Source organism: Macrosteles quadrilineatus, unplaced genomic scaffold (assembly GCF_028750875.1).
Source record: "Macrosteles quadrilineatus isolate MER2022 unplaced genomic scaffold, UCM_ALF_1.0 Scaffold_6__1_contigs__length_79288215, whole genome shotgun sequence".
NCBI classification, from domain to species: Eukaryota; Metazoa; Arthropoda; class Insecta; order Hemiptera; family Cicadellidae; genus Macrosteles; species Macrosteles quadrilineatus.
Window position 1 is genome coordinate 67880660 of NW_026542599.1, and position 26437 is coordinate 67907096.

General features: G+C 34.3%; 3 protein-coding genes across 5 annotated transcripts in view; 2 read left to right on the forward strand and 1 right to left on the reverse strand.

The window, feature by feature from the left end:
• Positions 1 to 168: 168 nt before the first annotated feature.
• LOC128996537 (ankyrin repeat domain-containing protein 49) lies at positions 169 to 18732 on the forward strand. 2 transcript variants are annotated; one of them, XM_054421923.1, is made up of 6 exons: positions 169 to 345; positions 5755 to 5912; positions 6809 to 6969; positions 8931 to 9075; positions 15835 to 16064; positions 18450 to 18732. In XM_054421923.1, exons 2-5 carry the CDS (start codon positions 5765 to 5767, stop codon positions 16020 to 16022), a joined length of 642 nt encoding a protein of 213 aa, XP_054277898.1. In that variant the 5' UTR covers positions 169 to 345; positions 5755 to 5764; the 3' UTR covers positions 16023 to 16064; positions 18450 to 18732. The 2 variants fall into 2 exon arrangements, with proteins under 2 accessions (XP_054277898.1, XP_054277899.1); XM_054421924.1 differs by having other exon boundaries at positions 179 to 285.
• Positions 18733 to 19237: 505 nt separating this feature from the next.
• LOC128996799 (TM2 domain-containing protein CG10795) lies at positions 19238 to 23499 on the reverse strand. Its single transcript, XM_054422273.1, has 3 exons — positions 23152 to 23499; positions 22186 to 22267; positions 19238 to 20016 (listed from the first exon to the last, which is right to left on the reverse strand). Exons 1-3 carry the CDS (start codon positions 23342 to 23344, stop codon positions 19740 to 19742), a joined length of 552 nt encoding a protein of 183 aa, XP_054278248.1. The 5' UTR covers positions 23345 to 23499; the 3' UTR covers positions 19238 to 19739.
• Positions 23500 to 25494: 1995 nt separating this feature from the next.
• The window catches only part of LOC128996910 (trafficking protein particle complex subunit 8), a 35591-nt gene continuing 34648 nt past the window's right edge, over positions 25495 to 26437 (forward strand). For both annotated transcript variants that reach the window (XM_054422439.1, XM_054422440.1), the window contains exon 1: positions 25495 to 25875. In XM_054422439.1, the coding sequence (XP_054278414.1) occupies positions 25719 to 25875 (157 nt within the window). In that variant the 5' untranslated portion in view covers positions 25495 to 25718. The remainder of the gene's footprint in view (positions 25876 to 26437) is intronic.

Consider the following 26437-nt stretch of genomic DNA (forward strand, 5'->3'; position numbering starts at 1 on the left):
GTGTAACGAATCGATACCAAGATCAGTCCGAGTCCGAGTGAGTCCATTGCCATTTGCCAGTCCAGTCCAGTCTGGAGTCTGAATTCGTTGTCCTGTTGTTTTGTTTTGTTTTGTTTTTGTTTTCAATTGAACGAGGGAGAAAGGAGTAGTAAAAGCAAAAGGACTAAAGAAACTATGGGAAATTCGATAAAAGGAAGGTAAAAGGAGAAGACAGAGGAGCCAGGACACGGTCAAAAACACACAACGCAGTACAGGAGGAAGAAGTGGGGAACGGGGAACCAAGAAGTTTAAGTTTTGTTTACTAACTAACTACTCTAACCCCCTAACCTAGTCTGGCTGGACAAGGTGAGAATTTATTATCTAAATTGTTATTCCTAATGTTGATTAGGCTCTACCCTCAACGTAAATGTTCGCTTTTACGTGATTCACTAACTTAAATTAGAAAATTATCAATTAACGCATTGAGTTAAAGGTCTGTGAGACCTGCCTAGAACTAGGCCTATTTAGTGTCAAATGTTTTGGAGGAATGTCCAACAACTGTAATTCAACAGATTAACCATTTTAATGGTCTATTTGACATTAGGCCTAACACGTTCGCTACTGAGGGTTGTAGCCTATAAATGCGACGCCACGGTCATTGCCACAGACCGAGGTAAACTTTTACATTTGAATATTACACATAGACCGGCTGTCACTTGGTTTACAGTACACACAGACCACGGGCGAAAATCTGTAAAATAGTGATCATTTACACTATAGCCTAAGTAATACGCTGCAATCGTGTTTGTAAATATTTTATTCTTGTTTTTTATATTTTTTATAACCTTTTGTAATGTCGCATGTTTGCGACGTCGGCTGCACTTTACTTGACGTCCTACACTCATTCGAATGAAAATATCGATCGATATATCGATTAGCCTAATCGATTGCTTCATTCGATATATCGTTTGGTTAGTTAGGTAAGGTTAACCTAACCTAACTAACCGAACGATAGGCCTATATCGAATCGAAAAAACAATCAATGAGTGTAGGACGTCAAGTAAAGTGCAGCCGCGACGCCCAGTCTACAGCGAAGACAATAGTGAAAATTATCATAGTTTTCTTGAAATAGCCCAAACGCAGCATTATATGCAACAGTTCATTTTTGTTTGTGTTTTGAGATGAAAGTAGGCCTAACTTAAGTAAAAAAAACCCAGATTAGGCCTATTCAAGAACAGTTTATAACTGAACAAATATAAAAGCTACATAGGATAATGCAGCATACATACTGCATACATACATACATTGATGCAGAAAAGTAAAGACCAGTTTTTCCAACTATCATATGACGTCACCAATCATCATATCCACAGACCAAGCGACGCAGTTGTGCTTCAGACATCTCTGTAGACCACTGCAGGGAATTCAGTGCCTTCAAATAAACCGTTACAAAGCATTGCAATAACATTATAACCCCGACGCAAACATCCGACGGCAGTCTATTTTAATGTGACTAGGCAGTCTATGGGTAGAAACCGGCCGTCGCATATGTGCGTCGCTGGTACATGTGAATGAAAAATTTCATACTATTGCAGTAGCGAACATGTTAAGATTGATTTTATTAGAATTGATTTAGCCTAAGTTATACAGTCCTAACTTACCCCCTACCCCCCAGGAGCCTAATTTAACAGGCATACAGTCCCCTCATACCAAACTTTCTTCCTGGCAGACTACCCTAGAGGGCCTTGTTGTTGTTACCATAGTAGGGCATTTCAAGACCTCTCTCAGCCCCGACATATATGGAATGACTACTGTTATCCTAAAACATCATCGATATTGTTGCCATTCCCCTTTGTCAAACCCTAAACTCTTGCAGGTCCGTGAAGTTGGCGTACCCATATTAGCGTATCCACTTTTGATCATACCAATCGTTAGTTCATCGTTAGTTCTTGATAGTTCCCAAATTTTGTCGTTAGTTCTCAAAAAATAAAAAAGTTATAGCCGATAATAAGTGGGTACGCTAACTTCACACTTCCGGGTTCTAGCGCACGCCGTTTCCTGATGAGAAATGTTTACATCTATATATCAATCGTTAGTTCTTCGTTAGTTCTCGATAGTTCTCCAATATTAACGTTAGTTCTCAAAAAATAAAATAGTTACGAGGCATACAAAGTGGGTACGCCAACTTCACAATTATTATAGAATTTCCAGCGGGCACACTTTTTTGAATAAAAATGCTTACATCTATATACCAATCGTTAGTTCTTCGTTAGTTCTCGATAGTTCTCCAATATTAACGTTAGTTCTTAAAAAATAAAATAGTTACTAAGCATACCAAGTGGGTACGCCAACTTCACAATTATAGAATTTCCAGCGGGCACACTTTTTTTAATAAAAATGCTTACATCTATATACCAATCGTTAGTTCTTCGTTAGTTCTCGATAGTTCTCCAATATTAACGTTAGTTCTCAAAAAATAAAATAGTTACGAGGCATACAAAGTGGGTACGCCAACTTCACAATTATAGAATTTCCAGCGGGCACACTTTTTTGAATAAAAATGCTTACATCTATATACCAATCGTTAGTTCTTCGTTAGTTCTCGATAGTTCTCCAATATTAACGTTAGTTCTCAAAAAATAAAAAAGTTACGAGGCATACAAAGTGGGTACGCAAACTTCACAATCATACAATTTCCAGCGGGCACAGTTTTCTGACTATAAATGCTTATATCTATATACCAATCGTTAGTTCTTCGTTAGTTCTCGATTTTTCTCGAAAACGTACCCTCAACTATTCCTTCAAACATTCACAGCATCGTTATTAAACAGTTTCAAAATATGTTCAAAATTAAAAGTGTTAGGTTATTAATATATACCGAGAATAAATATTGTTATCTTATGATAAATTAGTTATAATAAATTATTAATTGAAATTTAGTTTAATGATTTGAAAAAAGGGGATTTTATTCAAGTTCCATGCCTTTAGCCGGCTCCAGACTGTACCCACGCAAAGTACAGAACAGCAACTCGCCGAATCGCGAGTAGTATGAAAGCAAATGCTCGTGCTCGTATTTTCCGTTCATTGCCGGTATTTTTGCACACATCAAAGTTAAGGAATATTTTTGCCATTCTCGAAACGAACAGTTGGTAGGAAAACAACACATGTGTGTAGACACATGTAGATATTGATATAAGCATTTATAGTCAGAAAACTGAGCCCGCTGGAAATTGTATGATTGTAAAGTTTGCGTACCCACTTTGTATGCCTCGTAACTTTTTTATTTTTTTAGAACGAACGTTAATATTGGAGAACTATCGAGAACTAACGAAGAGCTAACGATTGGTATATAGATATAAGCATTTTTATTCAAAAAAGTGTGCCCGCTGGAAATTCTATAATTGTGAAGTTGGCGTACCCACTTTGTATGCCTCGTAACTTTTTTATTTTTTTAGAACGAACGTTAATATTGGAGAACTATCGAGAACTAACGAAGAACTAACGATTGGTATATAGATATAAACATTTTTAGTCAGAAAACGGTGCCCGCTGGAAATTCTATAATTGTGAAGTTAGTGTACACTTTGTATGCCTCGTAACTTTTTTATTTTTTGAGAACTAACGTTAATATTGGAGAACTATCGAGAACTAACGAAGAACTAACGATTGGTATATAGATGTAAGCATTTTTATTCAAAAAAGTGTGCCCGCTGGAAATTCTATAATTGTGAAGTTGGCGTACCCACTTTGTATGCCTCGTAACTTTTTTATTTTTTGAGAACTAATGTTAATATTGGAGAACTATCGAGAAATAACGAAGAACTAACGATTGGTATATAGATGTAAGCATTTTTATCAAAAAAAGTGTGCCCGCTGGAAATTCTATAATTGTGAAGTTGGCGTACCCACTTTGTATGCCTCGTAACTTTTTTATTTTTTGAGAACTGACGTTAATATTGGAGAACTATCGAGAACTAACGAAGAACTAACGATTGGTATATAGATGTAAGCATTTTTATCAAAAAAAGTGTGCCCGCTGGAAATTCTATAATTGTGAAGTTGGCGTACCCACTTTGTATGCCTCGTAACTTTTTTATTTTTTGAGAACTAACGTTAATATTGGAGAACTATCGAGAACTAACGAAGAACTAACGATTGGTATATAGATGTAAGCATTTTTATTCAAAAAAGTGTGCCCGCTGGAAATTCTATAATTGTGAAGTTGGCGTACCCACTTTGTATGCCTCGTAACTTTTTTATTTTTTGAGAACTAACGTTAATATTAGAGAACTATCGAGAACTAACGAAGAACTAACGATTGGTATATAGATGTAAGCATTTTTGTTCAAAAAAGTGTGCCCGCTGGAAATTCTATAATTGTGAAGTTGGCGTACCCACTTTGTATGCCTCGTAACTTTTTTATTTTTTGAGAACTAACGTTAATATTGGAGAACTATCGAGAACTAACGAAGAACTAACGATTGGTATATAGATGTAAGCATTTTTATTCAAAAAAATGTGCCCGCTGGAAATTCTATAATTGTGAAGTTGGCGTACCCACTTTGTATGCCTCGTAACTTTTTTATTTTTTGAGAACTAACGTTAATATTAGAGAACTATCGAGAACTAACGAAGAACTAACGATTGGTATATAGATGTAAGCATTTTTGTTCAAAAAAGTGTGCCCGCTGGAAATTCTATAATTGTGAAGTTGGCGTACCCACTTTGTATGCCTCGTAACTTTTTTATTTTTTGAGAACTAACGTTAATATTGGAGAACTATCGAGAACTAACGAAGAACTAACGATTGATATATAGATGTAAACATTTCTCATCAGGAAACGGCGTGCGCTAGAACCCGGAAGTGTGAAGTTAGCGTACCCACTTATTATCGGCTATAAATTTTTTATTTTTTGAGAACTAACGACAAAATTTGGGAACTATCGAGAACTAACGATGAACTAACGATTGGAATGATCAAAAGTGGATACGCTAATATGGGTACGCCAACTTCACGGACCTAACTCTTGCCTAAGTGCTGGCATATTTCCTAGGATTCTAAGGGTGTCTAGAACCGTTCCCATCTAAAAAAATGAGATCCAGTGTACCGGTACAGAGCTAAGTTACAGAGCTATGTCGGGTTGAAACCCACACACTGTCCAATATGTTCGACAAGACGTTGGATCCCGACACGTCCGTCCAACATGTTGGATAGTGTGTGGGGGGCTTAAGGGATGATGAGTGAATTAACACTCAATAACTTACCATAGCCTAAATTTCCTTCTGTAACTTAGTGAACTAAGTTTTAACTTATTAGTGAGTTATTTGTGTAGGTAGGCTATTTATTTGTGTGTGTGTGTGTGAGCGATATCTTGTATAGCCTAAGTTATGTTTTGTAATCCTGGTGATATTGTAAAAAATACGGGCAAACATACAGGTTATTAACCTGACATCAAAAATTAGGATTACTTGGCGAGGTAAATTGTACAATAATCATTATTAAGTTTAGACCAAATTTACCTTTTTTTGAAACTCATGAAAAAATTGGACACAAACAGACATATGTCACTCCCTTCTACAGTCACCATTCACTCATTTTCGAACTACGCCCAGTAGCTTTCAGTCAAATAGTGTCCCCAACTTAATTGGTACTGTAATGTTAATAAATTTTAGTTATTTGGTTAAGGTTTACATGGGTTCAGTTTAAAATGATCAAAAGGTTAAACTGACTTTAATTTGATCAAACCATAAAATAAATTGTTTATTTTATTTTAGATTATAACTTATGGCAGACGAAGAGATGGAGAGTGATCAAGAATTATTACCAGTTGTCACAGATGATGACATTAGAAGATCATCAGGTGATGAATTAGGTTTTGTCAGTGGATGGGATGAAGATACAGACGGAGTGGAAGAAGAGCTGAACCCTCATGGTAATTTATAGTTTTTAGGTCTTGAACAGAGAGGGATTTTTTCTGTAGCCAAATATTTATACTGGTAGATAACTCATGTACCTTGGGCGACGCAATGTATTTTAGTACTTAGAAATAAACATGTAGGCCTTTACTTTACTTTACTGCTGGGGCGCTACAAATCGCAGTCGATTCTTCGCCTCGTAGATCAGCCTCTTCCACGCTTCTCTGTTTGCTGCCATCTCCACTGTCCCTCTACAAAAAACATGTAGGCCTAATGTTCAATTATCAATATTTGAGGTGAAGTCGCCATCTAGGTGCGTATTTTAACCCAATTATATGTATAAATACATATTTACTTACTGTCTTTGCAATCTTTATTTGGTTATAACACTACGACCGTTTTGGAGATTACTCCATCGTCGGGTGTAGTCGTACAGCTAAAATACAGTACTACTAAAAAACTAAAATACGACTACACCCGACGATGGAGTAGTCTACAAAACGGCCTTAGTGTTATAACCAGATAAGTATCAAAAGTTGAATATATAGTTATATTTAGACCTACAATAAGTTGTCCTTTCAGTTACGGTTGTTTGTTGGCGTTGAGTGAAGTCAGCAATTTGCGTCAGATTTTTCTGTCAGGAGCTCAATTACGTTCATTTTCACTCTTAAACTGTATACAGTTTATAAACAGAATTCATAGGAAGTTCTCTTCGTAGTAAAAAGCTCTACATCAACAATATAAAAATATAAGAGTAGCTAGCTGGTTAGGCATATTTATTTAAGAAGTTAATACCAAAGAGGGTGATTTCCTAAAATAATATTGGGTGCTCTGCTCTGGTTTATTAACATTTTTATTGCTTGATCCTAACCTCAACTCTTACTATTTTTTATATTAGGCTAATCATTTTCAGCGTCACCAAACAAGGAAATATTGTGGGCTGCAGAAAATGGAGAAAATGAAATAATAAAGAGACTGGTGAAGGAGAATCCTTCCATCGTGCATGTGAGAGATCAAGACGGTTATACTGCTTTGCACAGAGCCTGTTACAACAACCATGTGGAGACTGTGGAGGTAGGAGTTGCCAATTGTCTGTTTGAAAGTAACCTTAAGTTATTGAACTACATTTTGAGTAAAGGTCTTTTTGGATACTAAACAAAAACAAGACCAGCCATTAGAATTTCTATGAAAAAAAGTTGTAAAATGCCAAGTTGTCTTTGATAATCTAACAGATAAGGGGCAGGAGGATGATGAATATATGAACATCTTGGATTATCATACATTTTTTAAAGATTAAATATGACCATTAGCTTATATTTTTACATACGTATGTGTGGGGCAGCCGGATGTATATGTTTTTAATTGTGTGGCATCTTCCGGAGCAATGTTTTATCTATTTAAATATTATTAGTTTTTTTCATATTTTGTAAAAAAAGGTGTGAAGATGTACCTAAAGTAATACCAAAACACATAATCCTGATGGATGATCAAGGACCCCGATAGGCAGTTTGCAGGTAGGGGGCCTATTGTAACCTTTTTATTTTGGTTTATCTATTTACATCAATAATTCTATCCTATTTATTTAATTAAGAGTCCTTGGAGCCTAGATTTCTAACTCGTAAAACAATTTAAAAACTACAAAGAAAATTTCTAATCCCACAGCTCACTAGGTATTTAAATTCCAATCACACTGGCGTTTGGAAAAATATTTTGAGATGGTAAATAACTCTTCAGCGGCTGTTTGAAATTAACAAAATTAACATTGCTCTTATGACAGGCAAATCCAAGATCGCCGATAGCTTTCATGGACTCCCTTGAAGAACAATTCATAACTAGCCTACAAAAAACATTTCTAATCCACAGTTAGTTTTTTTTTTTTTTTTTGTCTTAGGACGCTAGGCACGAGCCTGGGATTGTTTTTCACATTACTTCAGGCTAAACCTAGGGGGTTGCGGCATTATCACTTGGATAAAATCCATTGGTGACTTGGCGGGGATCGAACCTGGGACCTCAGGGACTGAAGTCCCGCGCTCTAACCACTACGCCAGCTCGCTCCCCACTAATTCACAGTATAATAGATATTTGAATTATAATCACGTTGGTGTTTGAAAAAATATTTTTGACAATATAAATAACTCTTCAGCAGAGTTAAATAAACTTAAAAATAAATAAACATTGCTCCGGAAGATGCTATACAAGTGGCGAATGTACACCAGGTTTCACGATACACCAAGAACCTGGAAAATCTAAGGTAAACCTATGTAATATTTGTTCTGAAAGCCAAGAACAACACAAACATTATTTTCCAATGCAGTAGTAATAGCCAAATTATCATAAGGTACACCAAATAGTTCATGTAATTTACTAGTCTACAAAATTATGGTATGACACTTTTAATATAGCGCGTAGGGAGGGTATGACACTTTTAATATAGTGCGTAGGGAGGGTATGGCACTTTTAATATGCGTGTGGGGGGGGGGAGATTCATGTTGCTGCTGGCTCGTTTTATTTCAGCTGATATCAGCTGTTGGCGTTTTGGATTATCGAGGGACTGTAGCTTTGAAAACCACCAAACGATAGCTGTATTTAATTTATCAAGATTGAGTGTATTTTCAAATGTAACTCTGGGTGCCTTTGAAAGTACAGTAAGCCTATTAGTCATAGCATTTTCAATTTTAGTTTTGAATACATTCAACACTGCTTTTAATATTTTTCTGCTCACGGTTTCTTCATTGGCTTATTCAATTTATCAGTATATTGTATGTTTAGTCCAACGCCTGTGTTTGACCATCATAATGATCCATAGGAGTGGGAACGTCATCAAGATGGCGGATAGCTAAAATAATCTTTAGAAGTGCTCTCGTTTTCTTTCAAAATAAGTTATTTTTAGCATACAAAATATATGTATGTATAGTGTGTATCAATAGGCCTTGAGACTCTAAATTTCTTCAGGTAAGCTGAACTTTATCTCTTAAAAAAAAAACCAATACTACCAACTATACAATCTTATTTCATGGCGGTTTATGTTTGCACAGTTATTGATACAGAGCGGAGCAAACATAGCAGCCAAAACAGACTGTGGCTGGCAGCCGCTACACTCGGCCTGTAAATGGAACAATGCTGAGTGTGCGGCCAAACTGCTGGCTTACGGTGCTGATGTCAATGCTTTAACGGATGGAGGTAGAGTTGGAAATGTTTAGGTTGTGATATGAAAACCCAATGTTTTATTTAAAGCCATAAATTCCTTGTCAATGACAATAGACAACTCAGTCGAGGATGTACCAATGCCTATCCCATTGCAGGTCCCCGTCCACTCAATCATCAAATCAGTATTTGCTTTACCTGTGCCTATTTAATAGGATGAGGACACAGAAGAGAGCATTATAGTTCTTTAAGTTGCTGAATAAAATGGATAAACCAACCCATAGAAATAAAACCCAACTTTACCCAAAGTCTAGTTAGCAATGCAAATAAAATCAAGCAAAATTATAAGTTTTCAAAATTTATCCTCCAACATCACTATTGTTTTTTTCTTTCAAATAACAAAGGCTACTTGCAGCCACTGAATAAGGTTTATATTCATTGGCCACAGGTAGGCCTGATCCGCGACCGCCTTCGTAATTTGAACATACTATAATTCCTTATTCCTAATAGACAGTTCAAGCTATGTCACATGCAAAAACAACAAAACGTCACACAGCATCAACATTTGATTGGACGTTTTAGTTACGCCAATCCATTGTTTTATCTCTAATTTAGCTGTACCAATAACTCTACTTACTTACTGCACTTATAACTTTGTAGAAGAGTTAACATTATAGCATGTAATGTAACATTGTAGTAATGTTTTTAAAGTATTGTAATTTTGTCGGTGTAATACTGCACGACACTGTATTTACGTTATTGCTAGGACCCTTCTTCTTCACCCTCCACTATCAGTCCAATCCCCCCTGCAATAGTCAAATTCAAGCTGTACATAAAAAAACTGCATAAAACTATGCATCATTAACATTTGCAGGCCTCCAAGTCGTCCTACTTTTCCTACTTTTTAGTAGGAAAGTAGGAAAAGTCCTACTTTTTACACATTTGTCCTACTTTCCTACTTTTTTATAAAAATTATGTCGATTTTGCGATATTTTATTACACTTATTATTAATGTTTACTTATCAATATTTCCCAATGAGAAGTTTTTTCCTAAAAAATATGACTGACTGAGATATATTTTTTATAAAACAATCTGTTAAATGATTTTAAATTTTAATTTATAAGTTCCAGTACTGGTAGTATCTGTATGGTTAATCTTATCAACATTGTTATTGGGTGAAAACATTTTTTTTTTCAAAGACATGGCAATACTATTGTGATAGAAAATAAAAATTGTGATTATTATCAGTGCTTACTATTCTGACATGTCTTTTAGATTCCCCAATGAAGTAAACTGAGGGGAAATCAATGCTCCTGGGGAGCCCTGGGATACTAGTTCAAAAGTAGTTAACTTAGCACTTATCGGTCCAGTGTTTCCCTGATTAGCCTAAACATGATTTTTTGACATAACTATATTCAAAATAAATTAAGGCTTAAGTTCAAGTTTAAATGTCCAAGTCTCACTGGCTCAAATAGTTTTTACTCATTACAATTCAAACATTCCTACTACTTTTAAGATAGCTCTAATCTAACTAATTCAAAATACTTTTGGAACATATTTTTAGAATTTTATATTATATATAGTTTTGTACTTTATAGGCCTACTTAAATAACTATTCATGCTTCTGTTTTCCACCCAAAAAAATTCATTTTACTTTTATATTAATTTTAGTTCTGAAATATTAAATAATATAAACAAAAGAACAAATTTCTTATTTACAGCACCATTTTAAACACAAATTAGGGCTGGTTGGTAACGTTAGGGAAACATATTTATTTTTATCCTTTATTTAATGCTGCTTGTCCTAAATATTTTTTTGTGATGACTGTAGATAATGACACCTTAACATTTTAATTTCTCTTGTGCGTTACTTCTGAATATTTGGTGTACAATCTCAGCTAAAACTTTATCCGGCCTTTTAGTTGAAGATTTTTTAAATAAAAATAATTAATTATTGATATTAATTTTAAAATTTATATATAGAATTATTTTAGTTATGTTTCCAAATTGTCTGGACATATTTTGTGGACTTCTTTCTTGGGCTAAAGCCGGGTTTTCCTAGGCGCGGAAGCGGAGAGAGGAACGCGGAGAGCGGACTCCACTTGTCTTAGGTAATTTAATGTTTCTGTTTTCCCAGAAGCGGAGCGGAACACCATGTTAATTTCTTTTCCGCTCTCCGCGTTCCTCTCTCCGCTTCCGCACCTAGGAAAACCCAGCTTAAGACAAACATAAAATTCCATATAAGTATGGGTCTAAAATGCCTAGATTTTAATTTGTCGGTCTGTTTGTGATTTTTAAGAATTATTTTATATCTTGGGCATTTTTCAAGATAGAACTTTTAAAATTGATATAAATGTGTATTTTAGAAGGTGATAAGAGCTTGCAAAGTTTCGATCCAATATCTCAAGCCGTTTCAATATGGCAGCCATTTAAAATATTTAATGCCAAATTTAATTTGAAACCGTAAATATTTAGAATATAGTTTTCTGGATCAAAAAGATAGAGAATTCAAATACAAATCAAATGAGACCTTGTTTTTTAATATTTGATGACAAACAACCAAATCAGTTTTTTCTAAATTTGTTTACGCAATTTAATAGGACTACCACCCACCCATACTGCTCTGAAAAATAACAAATAAGAATACAGTATGGTAGTGCTATTAAATTGCGTAATCGAATGTTGAAAAAAAACTTATTTATGGTTGTTTGTCATCCGATTTTACAAACAAGGTCTCATTTGATTTGGATTTGAATTCTCTATCTTTTTGATCCTGGAAACCATTTTCTAAATATTTACGGTTTTCATGAAATTTAGCATTAAAGATTTTAAATGGCTGCCATATTGAAACGGCTTGAGATATTGGATCGAAACTTTGCAAGCTCTTTTCACCTTCTAAAATACACATTTATAACCATTTTAAAAGTTCTATCTTGAAAAATGCTCAAGATATAAAATAATTTTTAAATGTCACAAACAGACCGACCAACAAAAATTTAGGCATTTTAGACCCATGCATACTTATATGGAATTTTATGTTTGTCTTAGCCCCAGAAACAAGTCCACAAAATATGTCCAGACAATTTGGAAACACCCTGTATATTTATATACACTATTCTATTTGATAAACTATTGTGTATGCTAGTATTATTTGGTTTTTAGCGAATTTCCCATATAGGGAATAAGCTATTACCGTAGGTCTCATGGTAAGACCTAGACCCGGGACCGATTTACTTTTTCGTTTTGAGGTCCCCAGAGGCCAAAAACACCATCCGTTCAAATTCATATATATATATATATATATTTATATATATATATATATATTTTGTTATTGTATACATCAATGAGGGCTACTTTAAATGTTATTAAGCAAATCAAAATACCACAGTACCCTAGAAACATTTTATTTTATATTACTTACATGTTTCGGACATTAATGCCATGATCACAGTATAGTATATAACCTATTAGTTTCTTTTATTTACAAACATTATTAGATATTTCTTATTAAAGAACAGGTGATAATTTTTATATTAAGGGAAGGAGGTGTTTTCTTTAAGATGTATAATTTCATTGAATATTACGTTTTGATTTTGAATTTGTGTCAAGTTTAGTAAATTGTCTTTGTCATTAATATGGTGAGTATAAATATAAGTCTTCCTTTGTATTCATTTTTTCTCCTTTATTTTCAATATCCAGAATGTGCATGTTTTTATTCATTTCTGAGTATGTATGGTCGGTCTGAAGTATATGTTCGGCGTATGAGGATTTTTGTGTTGTCATATTGTTTGATCTGATTGCCTGTATATGCTCTTTGTATCTGACTTCAAATGTTCGACCTGTTTGACCAATATAGTATTTTTCACAGTTGTTACATGATAATTTGTAAATTCCTGATTTCTTATATACATTTGGTGGGTTGGGTATCGGATTTGTTCTTTTTTGTATTATGTTAAAAGCGTTATTCCTTGTTTTATAACTTAGTTTAAATTTTGAGTTCGGTAATGTCTTTCTTAAGGTTTTGTTTAAGGATGAGCTGAATGGAATACATATAAATTCTTTCTTTACATTTTCTTGTTCTTCTACTTTCATTCTTTTAGTTTTTTCATTTTTTATTAATTTTTCAATCATTTTTTCTTTGTATCCATTTGTTCCTGCAATTCTTTTTATAGTTTTCTTTTCTATTTCAAAGTTGTCTTTAGACATTGGTATGTTAAGTAGTCTAAATACCATTGATTTGAATGTAGAAATTTTGTGTTGCCAAGGATGGTTTGACTCAAATGGAATGATTAGGTCAGTTTGGGTAGGTTTCCTATATATATTGAAATTATGTCGATCGTTTTCTTTAGTAATTGTTATGTCTAAGAAATTTATCTTCTTTTCTTGTGTCTCCATCGTAAATTTAATTGTTGGGGAGATAGAATTTAAGTATTTCAAAAAATCTTGATATGAGTCTTTATTGCCGTTGTATAAGCATAATATATCATCGACATATCTATACCAATAGATTATATCTTTTTTAAATGGATTTTCGTCGTTTATGATTTTTGATGATTCTAGATGCTGCATATATATGTTTGCTAGAATACCAGAAAGTGGAGAACCCATAGCCAATCCTTCTAATTGTTTGAAAATTTTGCCATTGAATTCAAAATAGCTTTGATTGATTGCTACTCTAGATAGTTTCATAAGATCATTTAACTCATTTTTTGAAACCTGTTTATTTTTGTTTAAAGTTTCTTGAAGGATTTGAAGGGTATCTTTTGTAGGAATATTTGAATACATATTAGTTACATCAAAGGAGATAAAAATTGCATTTTCAGGTATTAATTCATCCTTAATTTTTTCAATTAATTTATATGTATTGTTGATACTGTATCCAGATTCAAAGTTTATCTTATGTTTTAGTTTATTATTTAGGTACTTACATACATTGTATGCTGGGGCATTTCGGTAGTTAACAACAGGACGTATTGGTACATTTGTTTTATGTGTTTTAGGTTGTCCTCTAAATTTTGGTATTATTGGATTTATCATTTTTAGTTGTATCATGTCACTTTTATTTAAAGTTTTACATTTAGATATTGTACTATTAATTTCTTTACTGTATTCTAGTGTGGGATCTTTAGAGAGTTCTCTGTAATTATTGTCTTCAATAAAGTTTTCTACCTTTTTGAAAATGAAAAAACTAAAAGAATGAAAGTAGAAGAACAAGAAAATGTAAAGAAAGAATTTATATGTATTCCATTCAGCTCATCCTTAAACAAAACCTTAAGAAAGACATTACCGAACTCAAAATTTAAACTAAGTTATAAAACAAGGAATAACGCTTTTAACATAATACAAAAAAGAACAAATCCGATACCCAACCCACCAAATGTATATAAGAAATCAGGAATTTACAAATTATCATGTAACAACTGTGAAAAATACTATATTGGTCAAACAGGTCGAACATTTGAAGTCAGATACAAAGAGCATATACAGGCAATCAGATCAAACAATATGACAACACAAAAATCCTCATACGCCGAACATATACTTCAGACCGACCATACATACTCAGAAATGAATAAAAACATGCACATTCTGGATATTGAAAATAAAGGAGAAAAAATGAATACAAAGGAAGACTTTTATATTTATACTCACCATATTAATGACAAAGACAATTTACTAAACTTGACACAAATTCAAAATCAAAACGTAATATTCAATGAAATTATACATCTTAAAGAAAACACCTCCTTCCCTTAATATAAAAATTATCACCTGTTCTTTAATAAGAAATATCTAATAATGTTTGTAAATAAAAGAAACTAATAGGTTATATACTATACTGTGGTCATGGCATTAATGTCCGAAACATGTAAGTAATATAAAATAAAATGTTTCTAGGGTACTGTGGTATTTTGATTTGCTTAATAATATATATATATATATATATTTATATATGTGTCCGTTAGCGCGATAACTCGAGCAAAATTGATCCGATTTTGATGAAATTTGGTACAAACGTGTAAACCTACATTTATTCGAACGAGTTCGCAAACCAGCATAATCGGACCATGGGATCAGGGGTTTATGGGGGGTTTTATGGGGTAAAAATGGGTTTTTCTCATTTTTGACCCTAAAAACTTTAAATTTCTAAATTTCTCTCTAGACCATTTTGAAGAGCTTAAAAAAACAAATAATTTAGTATATTGAAGTTTTTTTAAATGTTCATTGACTACGGAGAAAATTAAAGAAATTGTAAATTTAAAATTCCCATGTTATTCTTATGGAGAATAAATAAACTGTTCTAGTTTGCTTGTTTATGGATATATTTTAATCAAATTTGGCAATTTGGCTTATTTCATACTAAGCTATCAATATTTCAATTGAAAAAACACACCTCAACATCTTTCCCGTAGCAGCAAACCTAACTACTCACTAAAATTAATGTTATTTAAATAGGAAATAAATCTGAAAATTTATAGGGAATATTTTAGTAGAAATCGAGCCTGGTGAATGGAAATTCGCTTAGTATGCAGGTTTGCTGCGACGGGGGTATTAATATATATTGTATCAGCAAAAAAGTTTGATTTGTATGTAAAATTAAGTCCTACTTTTTGTTGAAAAAGTCCTACTTTTCCTACTTTTTTGAGGTCAAAAACCACTTGGGGGCCTGCATTTGATTGGACATTTTCTTAAAGTAGACTTGAGTGAAGTAGACTTTCTAAAAGTAAGTATTGTGACTATGTTGGTGTATATTATATTGTCATGCGGTTTATGTAACGGATGTTTCTCCTCAGATTTAACACCGCTGCACACCGCAGCTAGCAACAGCTACGCCAGGGACTGTCTAGAACTGCTTCTGATGCACCACAACATCAGGCCCGACATGAAGAACCACGTCAATGAGACGGCATTTGAGATTGCTAGGAGGAGCGGAAAATATGCTGGTCTCTTTGAGATCACCGAACCTTGCTTTCAACTGTGAACTGCAGTAGTTCATTGTTGAGATGAAGAATATTGTTGAAAGGTAAATACACAGCAGAGTCCCACTGCTGAACCTTATTGACATTACCAAAGTGTTAGCCGGGAATGCAGTAAAATTACATAAAAACTTAATATCCGTTATTTTCCGCAATTGTCTATTGGCGGCTATTCCTAATTTCCCAATTCCATGCAAAATTTACATCTAATTTATGGGTTTCTCTGTTTCCCAATCGGTTAGTATTTTTGCTTTAAAAAAAAGATAAACAAATTTTAATATTATATTTACAAATTGAACACACAATCTCCTGCAATCAAGGTGTAGTAGTGAACATCTGCGATCATGGCTGAATTGTGAACATTATCTAAGGGCCGGTACACACACACCGACTTGGACTCATGTGAGTGCGACTGTTCGTTTCGTGCTGGCATACGACAAAGTCGCGTTACCTCACGACAGTTGTCGTATCGGTATACGACTCAGCAAACACAACAGCGAACTCTACTGGCTTTAGGACTACTAACCCAGCTAACCCAGGCATACAACCATGTATAAACAGAATGAATGTGTATGGAAAGTTTAGTCGTTGCTATGTAAAAAAAACTTGTTTTTTGTTATGAAACACTTTGCAAAAATAAACAAGAATTTATGTAATGCCATTTATGTACTATTTATGTATTTCATTACACATCCTTAATTTGTCTAATTATATGTGTTATCTGTTAAGGAAATGTTAATTTTTGTTGCCCTTTACAATAAGTTACCATTACAATAAGTTATTCGTGTAAAAGTACATACAGTAGACTCTCTCTACTTCGGCCACCTCGGGATTGGACCACCGGCCAGACTACAAAATGGCCGGACTATCCGGGTGTACTTTCAAAATGTATAATACCCCATTTAATGGATCACCTATGGTTAAAAAATCAACAAAGACGTTGTTTAATGTTAACCTATTTGAACAATTACAATCATTCACCTATTTTGAAGTAGCCTACATAAATTAAATAATACTGTACTACACTTAACCTCTCACAACCGTTGCCATGATAACATCTTGGAAAACGTCTAAAATCGCAAAAAAGTTGGTTTTTGAACGTTTGTAATTTAATAATTAGTGTCGCAGACCAGTTTTAAATAGCTAAAAACCCAGCTTGGCGCCCCGCAGTCGTGTCCCGAGACGCACTAGTGTGTATACACCGACGCGACAGCCGTATAACGCCATGTCCCGCTACGACTCAAAACAGTCGTGAGCCCATACGACACAACTTGCCTGTCGGACCCCCAGTCGGTGTTCCCCCACGCCCAGTCCTCCACGACTGCTGTCGCACTAGTGTGTACACCCCCATGCGACTTCCATTGCCTACTTTGTTTCTCTACTTGTCGTGCAGATATACGATTTCATGAGTTGTACAGGGGCACGACAAAAGTCGGTGTGTGTGTACTGGCCCTAAGATCAGCGGTAGAACCTCCTCTGTGATCGTGGAGACCGTGACGAGACGGTAAATTTATTATTCTGCTTTTTCAAATAGAAGCAGAATTTTAGGGGCCTGCAGACCCCTAAAATTAGTTATAATTATAAGTATATTAATGTCTTTTGGTTACTGACATTTTCAGGTGTTCTTTGCACTACTTGGTATATGTAATGTCTTTTGGTTACTGACAATTTCAGGTGTTCTTTGCACTACTTGCAACCACATCACACGGAAGCAAGATCAAGATCCGTTTGATCACCTCCTACTTCATAATTCATTATGACAACTGAAGTCACGAAATCTTCCAAAATGGGAGCCGTTAATTTCATACGTTAACTTCATTTGATTACAGAAAAGGCATGTGGGGAATATATGAAAAAGTATTTTGAAATGCTTTAGCAAGTACAGTAGAGTCCCGCAAACTCGGCACTCGATAACCCGGCAGTCTGGATAACCATCACCTGGCTCAGAAAATAAGTGATTTTTTGAGTCCGAGTTAAAAATGGACTCAAGCCAGCGCTAGACAAATCATTCGCAACTCATACCAAGGATTTGTTGTACTAAATCTGAAGACTTAATACTGACTTGTAATAAAATTATTAATAAAAAAGGCGGTTAAAAAGCTTAAAAATTGTATTGTTCTTATTTTTAACCCTAGTTCCTGATAACCCGGCATTTCACAAACTCGGCACCCTTCCAGTCCACATTACGCCGAGTTTGCGGGACTCTACTGTAGTTAAATTAGAACAGTTTGACACCAAAACTTGTGACTAGGAAACTGCCTCCCCCCACCCGATCTCTGGCATCAATATGACATAGGAACCAGCTTGGGAGGGGGGGTAGTTGTCAGGGGGTCAGATTTCTGGCGACTTGACAGCCTAACTTAAGAGCTTACGTTAATTAATTGTTGGTGTGTTTTTGACTTGTAAATGTATCACGTTTTGTCACTTTTTAGCCCACCGCCCATTGGATGGTTGCCAGAGGATGTGCGAAGTATCGGAAGGAATTTGTCTGGAGGCATCCACATGATAGAAGAAAGCACTCAGTAGGAAGGTGAAGATTTGCAAATGCTAGAGGATTCATTTTGTTAGATCTAGATCTAATTTTTTAACACTTGAAGAAGCACGGTGTTATGAAATTATTCACGTTGTTTCACAGAAATTTCACATTAGACCGAGTGAGATTGATTTGTTAATTCATAGTACTTTTGTTTTGAATTATATCACCTTGAACAACAATCAGGTCAATCATTTTACCTTTCTGTTACCAAATATTGTAAAACATGGATAGGCTGTAAACTTCTTAAACACCCAGTTTATTTTCTGAAGCTTAAAAATGATTGTATGTTCAACATTTAAGAAACAAATGAAATATAGTATAGGTTTTGTATTGTTATGGGAGATTCTCAAATAGAAATCAAAATCGAAAGATTCTTAATCACACATTAAGATTAAAGCAATTAAAATTGAAGGAACATGCAATACAAAAGTTTCTGTTTTATCATCAGTCACTTAACAAATTTTATTTTATGCTATTCGTAAGGACTGGTTATACCATAGACCAAACATTTCATTAAATGCACATAGTGTAAAAAAACCAAGCTACTAATGGTAGAGGTCAATATTTTAACAAGTACAATTACCTTAGCTCAAGTACTGAGACATCTTCGACAGCCTCGAATTATACATTTTGGATACGTCTGAGGAAAAACAAAGAGCCTTTAAGTAATTCTAACATTTATTGTTATTTACACTATGTCCTTAATATCACAGAATTATATACTTCTGACATGTAGTTCTGAGCCTTCCATGTTCTCTTAATCGGATTGGATGGATCCACCAAACAATGTTCTGCACGGTAATAAAATTAGGTTCTGGACCGTTCCCTTACAAAAAACTTTAAAAAATGCCAGTGGTAAAGAAAACACTTACAAGAAATGTGAAAAAATTGAAAAAGAGGTAGCCAAGCAAAAAATTAAAGAAACGTACAAAATTGATCAGTTTCTTAATTTTATAGCCATTTTTCAATAGTTTTCCGCTATTTCTCACATTCTTCAAGTGCATAAGGCCTGCAAAAAAATATTCAAATGCCTTTTTTTAGTTTTAGTATTTGTAGTCTTGTGTTAACTTAGTTTTAAATGAAAACCCTTTTGTCCTACACAAATATTTTTGTAGCTTTGTATGCTTACCAAAGACTTCTAATTTTTGGTTAGAACATTATTTGGCAGACATTATTGGTTACCAAGTCACCAATCGTCTTGAGGCACTCTGTAAGTCCAGTTATCACTCCTCACCATTTGGATTCCAGCTCCATAATAGGGAATGATATAGTAAGAGCCATCAGCTGGTCCGACTACTTGGGTAGCTATCAATATAATATCAACGAGTTGGCCGAGAAACATAAATCCCATGGTGCAGAACTTGAGTAATCCGAGTGCAGGGTAACCGAGGTAGAATCTGTCGGCTCCAAACATTCCGAGGAAAATGGAAAGAAGCATTGCAGTTTCAAAGTGGTAGCCATTTCTGGAAAAGATATATAACATTAGGGGGCATATAAGGGTTTTCTCTGTAACATTCCGTTTCACCCATCCTACTTAACTTTACCGATTTCTACGATTTAGGTGTCATTTGGAGGCTTATGATCTAGCAAAGGATAACTAAAAAGTTAATTTCATATAGGGCTTTGCCTAGTGTTTGTAGGCCTAATATCTGCACTTCACGTTCAAATATCTAGTGGTGCAGATCAACTTCCCTATAACAGATTTAAAGGTGAATTAATAACAGCTGATCCTAATTTTGAATAATTTCATTACAGTAACAGATAATAATCACCAAAGACGAAAACAGGTTGATGAAAATGGATATTAAATTACCAAATTTCAATTTAAAATAGGGACGCCACCTAGGTGCATATTTTAACCCAAATATGAGTAAAGGATAAGTGTAGAATGGAGTGAGATGCCTTGTGTAGTTTTGTTATAGACTAAGATCAGCTGTTTCATTAATCAGGACAATTAAAAGCCCAATGATCAAGGGCAGCTGGGTCCAGTTTTGAACCATCAAAAAACTACTAATTTCTCACAGGAACGAACCGGCGACCTTTTCTTTACTAGGCGAGCACTAAAACCACTCAGCTATACACTAAAGATGATTGTTAATTTTGATTGAGGTAGGTAAATCACTCTTTATAATATGATAGATCTTAAAATTCAACAAATTTAATTACAGTAAATGTAAATTACAACATTAGTATTTTCCACCTATTAACTGTCTTATGCTGGGGCCACATATAGGAGTTTTTTCACGCAGAAACGGAGCGTAAAAACACGCAAAAGATTTGAGTAGCATTAAAACAAATATGTACCCGCTACTGCGGGGAAACACACCGCGTTTGCAGGGTTGGTACAGTCAGGGAAGACCTGGAAAAGTCAGTGCATTTGGTTGGTCTGGAAAAGTCAGGGAATTATGAAAAAATTCTGGAATTTCTCCTAAAAGACTACTTTTTACAGATATGGTACATTCTGCACCTAAACATGTTTTTATCAGTGTGATGACTAATGGCAAAAAGAACGACATAAGCACTGATGCACATTTTTATATCGATAGTATTTATCGGTACGGGGAATGAATCGTTATGTACATAGTTTGAAACAATTTTTTTATTTGGGAGTGATTAAATAAGTTAAATATTTAATTTTTTTTCTAATATTTCTTGATTTTGATTGGTCGATATCGACTTGGGGTATACCTGGAAAAAGTATAATAAGTTATCAGTCTGGAAAACCTGGAAAAGTCAGGGAATTTGGTTTTCCAAATTTAGTACCAAACCTGGTTTGGCAATCCCTATTACATTTAATGCTGCTTATATTTTTTGCATGTTTTCATGCTGCGTTTGTGCGTGAAAAAACGCCCGTGTGGCCACAGCCTAAAGCAAACATAATCTTTGAATGGTAAATAAAGGCAGAAGGGTATAGTGTTATTTTTTTTTGTCTCAGAAACAAGTTTTGAATTCCATTACAGTACACAATTTGTGCAGGGTCCCCTCGTAAGCGTTAATAGAGATTTAACTATAGGCCTACAATAAAGGTACGCTAGTAAAGACTCTTAAAGTTTATCTTGGAAAAATATCAATATGTTCTTGTATTAGTTTTCTCCTGTAAGACAACAACAATACTTGCTACTTAGTGGTGGTTTAGGGTTGACATAATTAGCCTATTGAAAAGTTATATATGTAAACGCAAGTTTGGTAAGTTACTTCATTCTACTTTTCATTTATTTAATTTAAATAATATGACCTTTATCCAAAACAAATGCAAAGAATAGGCCTACATTATTATCAGATTGAATTTTTTTAGCTAGGCCTACTAAAATTTCAGTACCGTTAATTAATCTGGATTTTTCATTGAAATACAAATGTCAAATCCTCGTCAAAGTTTTTACAACTGGCACTCGGCCCTGCACTCCCTTGGTTCAGTGTCGTTCTCGTCCCAAGTGAGGACGATTTGGTAATTAGTATGAACAGAGAGCCAGAAATTATTCAAGGAATAGGATTCCAGCACTAAGTAGGGTACAGTTCTTGTTATGGCAGTTCTTAGAATGTCCAGCTCTTTCTATATAAGTTAGGCCTACTTTTATTTTGTTTTGAAAAAACAATCTAAAATATCATACATTATTAGTTCTATTTGTACTTACGTCCAGCGACATGGTATTTCTCTTGTAAATGTGTTGTTACCCGACTTGGTACAAATAAGCCCTTCAGCTGCTTTGCACAAAACTAAACAGAAAAAAAAACAATTCATCGTTAGATTAGATCTAAGTTTTATCACATTTTTTAAGAGTCGGTTATTTGTTTGCACTCTATTGACACAATCTCCAATACCAATGGATAGTGTCAGTGGTATAGTGGTGCGGGAACGCATGGGAACAGTTCCCACTCTGCTTTTTCTAAAGAACACATATTTAATTGGTAAGTGACCTGTATTTTTCTGTGAAAATGGTCACCGTTTTTACACTGGAAAATTTACGACCACCACTGGATAGTTTATTCAACAATAAAAAACTTTATGTCTCTAGCTACGGTATGTGTAGGCCTAACAAAACCTAGAATCAGTAAGCTATACAGAAGTTAATAATATCTACAATAACAATAATGTGGTAATCATAAGGTCATAAATAACTTAAATAGACCTAAAAAATTTTAACTCCTATTCCCTGTCAAACTATGTTAAGCGATGCATCAGTAATGTGACATGTAGGCCTAAGTTACTATAGCCAATTTAGGCTATGTTTTTAATTTTGCTGCTAATACTCGTTGTAAAAAATTTACAAAAGATGGTGAACTTTTCTTTGATTTTGTTTACAAACAATTTATTCACGGTTCCCACAATCTCAAGGACAGATCTCGAAGGAAGTCGGTTTTATAAATGACTACAGAAGAGGATATCTTACTGGCGGCAGCCTCGTGTGTGATCCTATCTAAGAAACAACGGAGACTGAGGTGGTACTGGGTGAGACCATTACATGGGTCAGCATAACCTTTAATTTTGAAAAATCTGTGCATGGTTAGGCTTCTTAACTAGGATATAAATAAAACCCAAAACAAGTTAAATAATATCATTTGGCTGAGTAGCCCAACTAGTTATATTTAACATAATTTACCTTCAGCTGTATTTTGAGGGGTGCAACCTCTCGGTTGTTGAGTTTTTGGATCGATGTATGTGTCAATAACCTCAGGATGAGGGCAAATAAATTGGCCCATTCTCAGTTTACTGCAATCAACCTCAAAAGTACCAACATCTTTGGTTTCTACTACTCCAAGAATAAGAATTGCAACTAACTGTAATAAACTCATCGTTATGACGTCTGGGCATAGTTTAAAGTTCCATTTGAAAAGGTTTACTGAGTAACGTCTATGAATGTAAAAATTGAATCATTGAAATTAATAATAAATCATTAATTACATTCTTCCTGGAGCTTTTGACTTGAGTGCCGTTGAGGTTATGTATGTTTAACGACGCAACGAACGAAATGACAAACGAAAGCAGCAGAAAGCATTCTACTTTTTTGACGTTACGTTGTTTTCGTTTAGGAAAAGGAGTAGGGAAAAGTTGAATTGAAACTGTTATCATAGATTAAACATAACTTATTGATTTAGCGATAAGCTAAACATACCTATAGCATTGATTATATTCATGTGGGGTTAATACGCGCATTGAGTATACACTTTTCTTTTTCTAATATCAGGGAACTGAAATGTAAACATACACATAACACAGATGAAAAGGCTTGGTTTAAAATAAGATGAGAGGTGTAGACTACAAGAACAAATAGTTCATTTCATTCCTTAATAGCAGAAGAGGTGCCTTTCCCCTTCAAGGTCAGGAGTGCAAGCGCAAGCCCCCAACATATCATACTACATTGACTACATACCCCTTTTTCCTCCATTAATAACAACAAAACTACCCAAGGTTATTACAAGAAAAATTATTTTCTTTTAATAACCTTGACAGCTACCTGCCTCCTTCTAACACAGAAACCAAAATTTCAAGAGTTAATTTACGAAAATAAAAAACTAACTTTCTGTTTTGAGTAAATAAACATTTTTTAGCTTTAGTGATTATACATTTAGTGTCATATTACGTAGTAATGTATTAAACATAAAGTCATGACGGAAGTGAGCTAGTCTAGTAGTAGAGCGCAAGGCTTCTGACCCAGAGGTCCAAATTCGAATTCTGCCAGTCAGCATATTGGATTGTATCTAATTAACAACACTATAGTGCCTTTCTTGACCTTACCTACCTGCCATGCGCATGAATCTAGAGGGAAATCGTTAATTGTTGATGTATATGAGACATAAATATACGGAACATTTACGTCGATTAGATTATTTACATTTGTAATATTATTACTTGTATTATTGTATTATTGTAGTACAAATAATATTATTATTTGTAATATTATTAAAATGAATTTTAGTAATTCAGTACATCCAATTTATGAAGAAATATGCAAAGACATTTTGTTTAAATCGATTAAAAATAAAATAAGACATCATTTATGTTGAACTACAACAAAAGTAAATAACATTTTTCTTTGTAAATATTTGAAATTATATAATATGCACATTTTACATGCACTTCAGAATACTGAACTTTATAATACTTTGATTGTAGTTTACCAAGATTTACCTTTAAAAATACGTAGATAACATCTCGTGTGCTGACTGGGGTTTGACTGCGTTGACCACAGTATCCTCTTCTCCAAGTTAGAACACTCTCATTATGACATCCTTGCCCCTTATTGGTGTCCTCTTGCTTTGGATAGTTCTTACCTTTCAAACAGGGCGCAAATGACTGGTCCATGATATCTCGAATCATTTGTCAAAACCAATTCTGTTAAAGAACATAGTTAGTTCATTCATGGACTCTGGGATCCATTGTTTGACTAGTTATTTTTATATTTGACGTCAACGATCTATCATCTAATCAGCATATGGACCTAGCAAATTGGTCCAGTATGCCTATGATACAAGCAACTCTTGCGGATCAGTGCAAACAATCTTTACAATCTAGAAACCAAAATGTTTAAGAGATTTAAATTCGTATGTATGGTTCAATTCAGTAATTTAGTTTATTTTTTTAACATCAATGTAAAAATAAACCGTTAACAACTTTTACTAGTTATTGAGGCACGGTGAACCAAGTGAGACCATAGCGGTCGTGATTTATGACTCACTCGTTTAACAAGTTCATTTTATAACGTTTGCGTACACTGCGAAATTCCTCCTAATGCCTCTGGAGTGCACAATACAACCGTTAATTACAAATGTATCAATAACAATAGACTGAACAAAAAATGTATATTTAATCAATGGTTTAACTCTATATAATCTATTATGAAATTTCTCCAGGATGATTTAGCAGCTGTTCAACTCAGCTGTTAAGATCGGGGCACCAACTGTCAGCTGATTGTTTGTATCATCATCATCATGGACAGCAAGCAGCCAGCAGTGGGCGAGTCTTTATCATTATGTTTGCATTTTGTAGTTATGTCAAATTTATGGGAATAAAACTCTAGTTAGTTTGATCAAAACTATGGTTTATTTGAACATATATCACAATAGTAATCGACGGTGGAGCATTTAGTGAAATAAGTTGATGGAGACTTGTCCAAGTGTGTAAATAGGCTTCTTTTCCCAGACTTGATCTCCTAAGTTAACGAAGAAAATGTCACACTTTAAAGTATCTTATCAAGAATTTATACAACATTCATTTTCTCCTTCGATTGCTGTGATGTGTAGCCCTTTAGTTGATGATATTTGCAAGAAAAATAATCTATCCTTTACTGAATTGATTCAACCTTTTTGCAAGCTGCAAGTTGAAGGTAAGGAAATTTTTGTTAGTCCTGTTTTGGGTTCTTATAACTTAGTCTAAGTATAGGTAATAGACATCTCATCAGCATTTAGCAATAACAACTATTTCTATATCTATATATATAGGCCTATATATATATATATCAGCCAAGGCTACCCAATCCAATTTATCCAGGTGGATGGGCCTGGGCCTAACTTACTTAAGTCTTTACTTAGCGAGTAAATTGATTGTTCGTCCAAACAGTGGTTTAACCTAAATTTACTACTTTTTTGTCATATAAGTTACTATCTTCAAACCATCAGTTACTTTTTGGACCATACCTACACTTAAGTTAATCAAGAATATTCAAGATTCTGAAGACTAAACTTACCGGTTCTTCGTTCTTTCCATATGTTAGTTTTACCTATTATTATCCAGCCACCTTTGTTTTTCTTCAGAATGCTTCTCAGTACGCCATATGCTACCTATTAATTTTCTTCATTTTGCTAACTTGGATTATCAGTAGCCTAAGTAAGTCCTTATTTATGTGTACCGTTACCTTTCTATATGAATTTCAATGTTTTTCTCTTCTT

What these genes read in the sequence shown, in the direction of transcription:
- LOC128996799 (XM_054422273.1), bottom strand. Translation starts at nt 23,344, where the DNA reads ATGAGTTTATTACAGTTAGTTGCAATTCTTATTCTTGGAGTAGTAGAA. An exon ending in CCCTCAAAATACAGCTGAAG is followed by an intron (nt 22,268 to 23,151) that starts GTAAATTATGTT and finishes TTTTCTGTTTAG; the next exon opens with TTTTGTGCAAAGCAGCTGAA. An exon ending in GAAATACCATGTCGCTGGAC is followed by an intron (nt 20,017 to 22,185) that starts GTAAGTACAAAT and finishes TATCTTTTCCAG; the next exon opens with AAATGGCTACCACTTTGAAA.
- LOC128996537 (XM_054421923.1), top strand. Translation starts at nt 5,765, where the DNA reads ATGGCAGACGAAGAGATGGAGAGTGATCAAGAATTATTACCAGTTGTC. An exon ending in ACCATGTGGAGACTGTGGAG is followed by an intron (nt 6,970 to 8,930) that starts GTAGGAGTTGCC and finishes ATGTTTGCACAG; the next exon opens with TTATTGATACAGAGCGGAGC. An exon ending in CAATGCTTTAACGGATGGAG is followed by an intron (nt 9,076 to 15,834) that starts GTAGAGTTGGAA and finishes GTTTCTCCTCAG; the next exon opens with ATTTAACACCGCTGCACACC.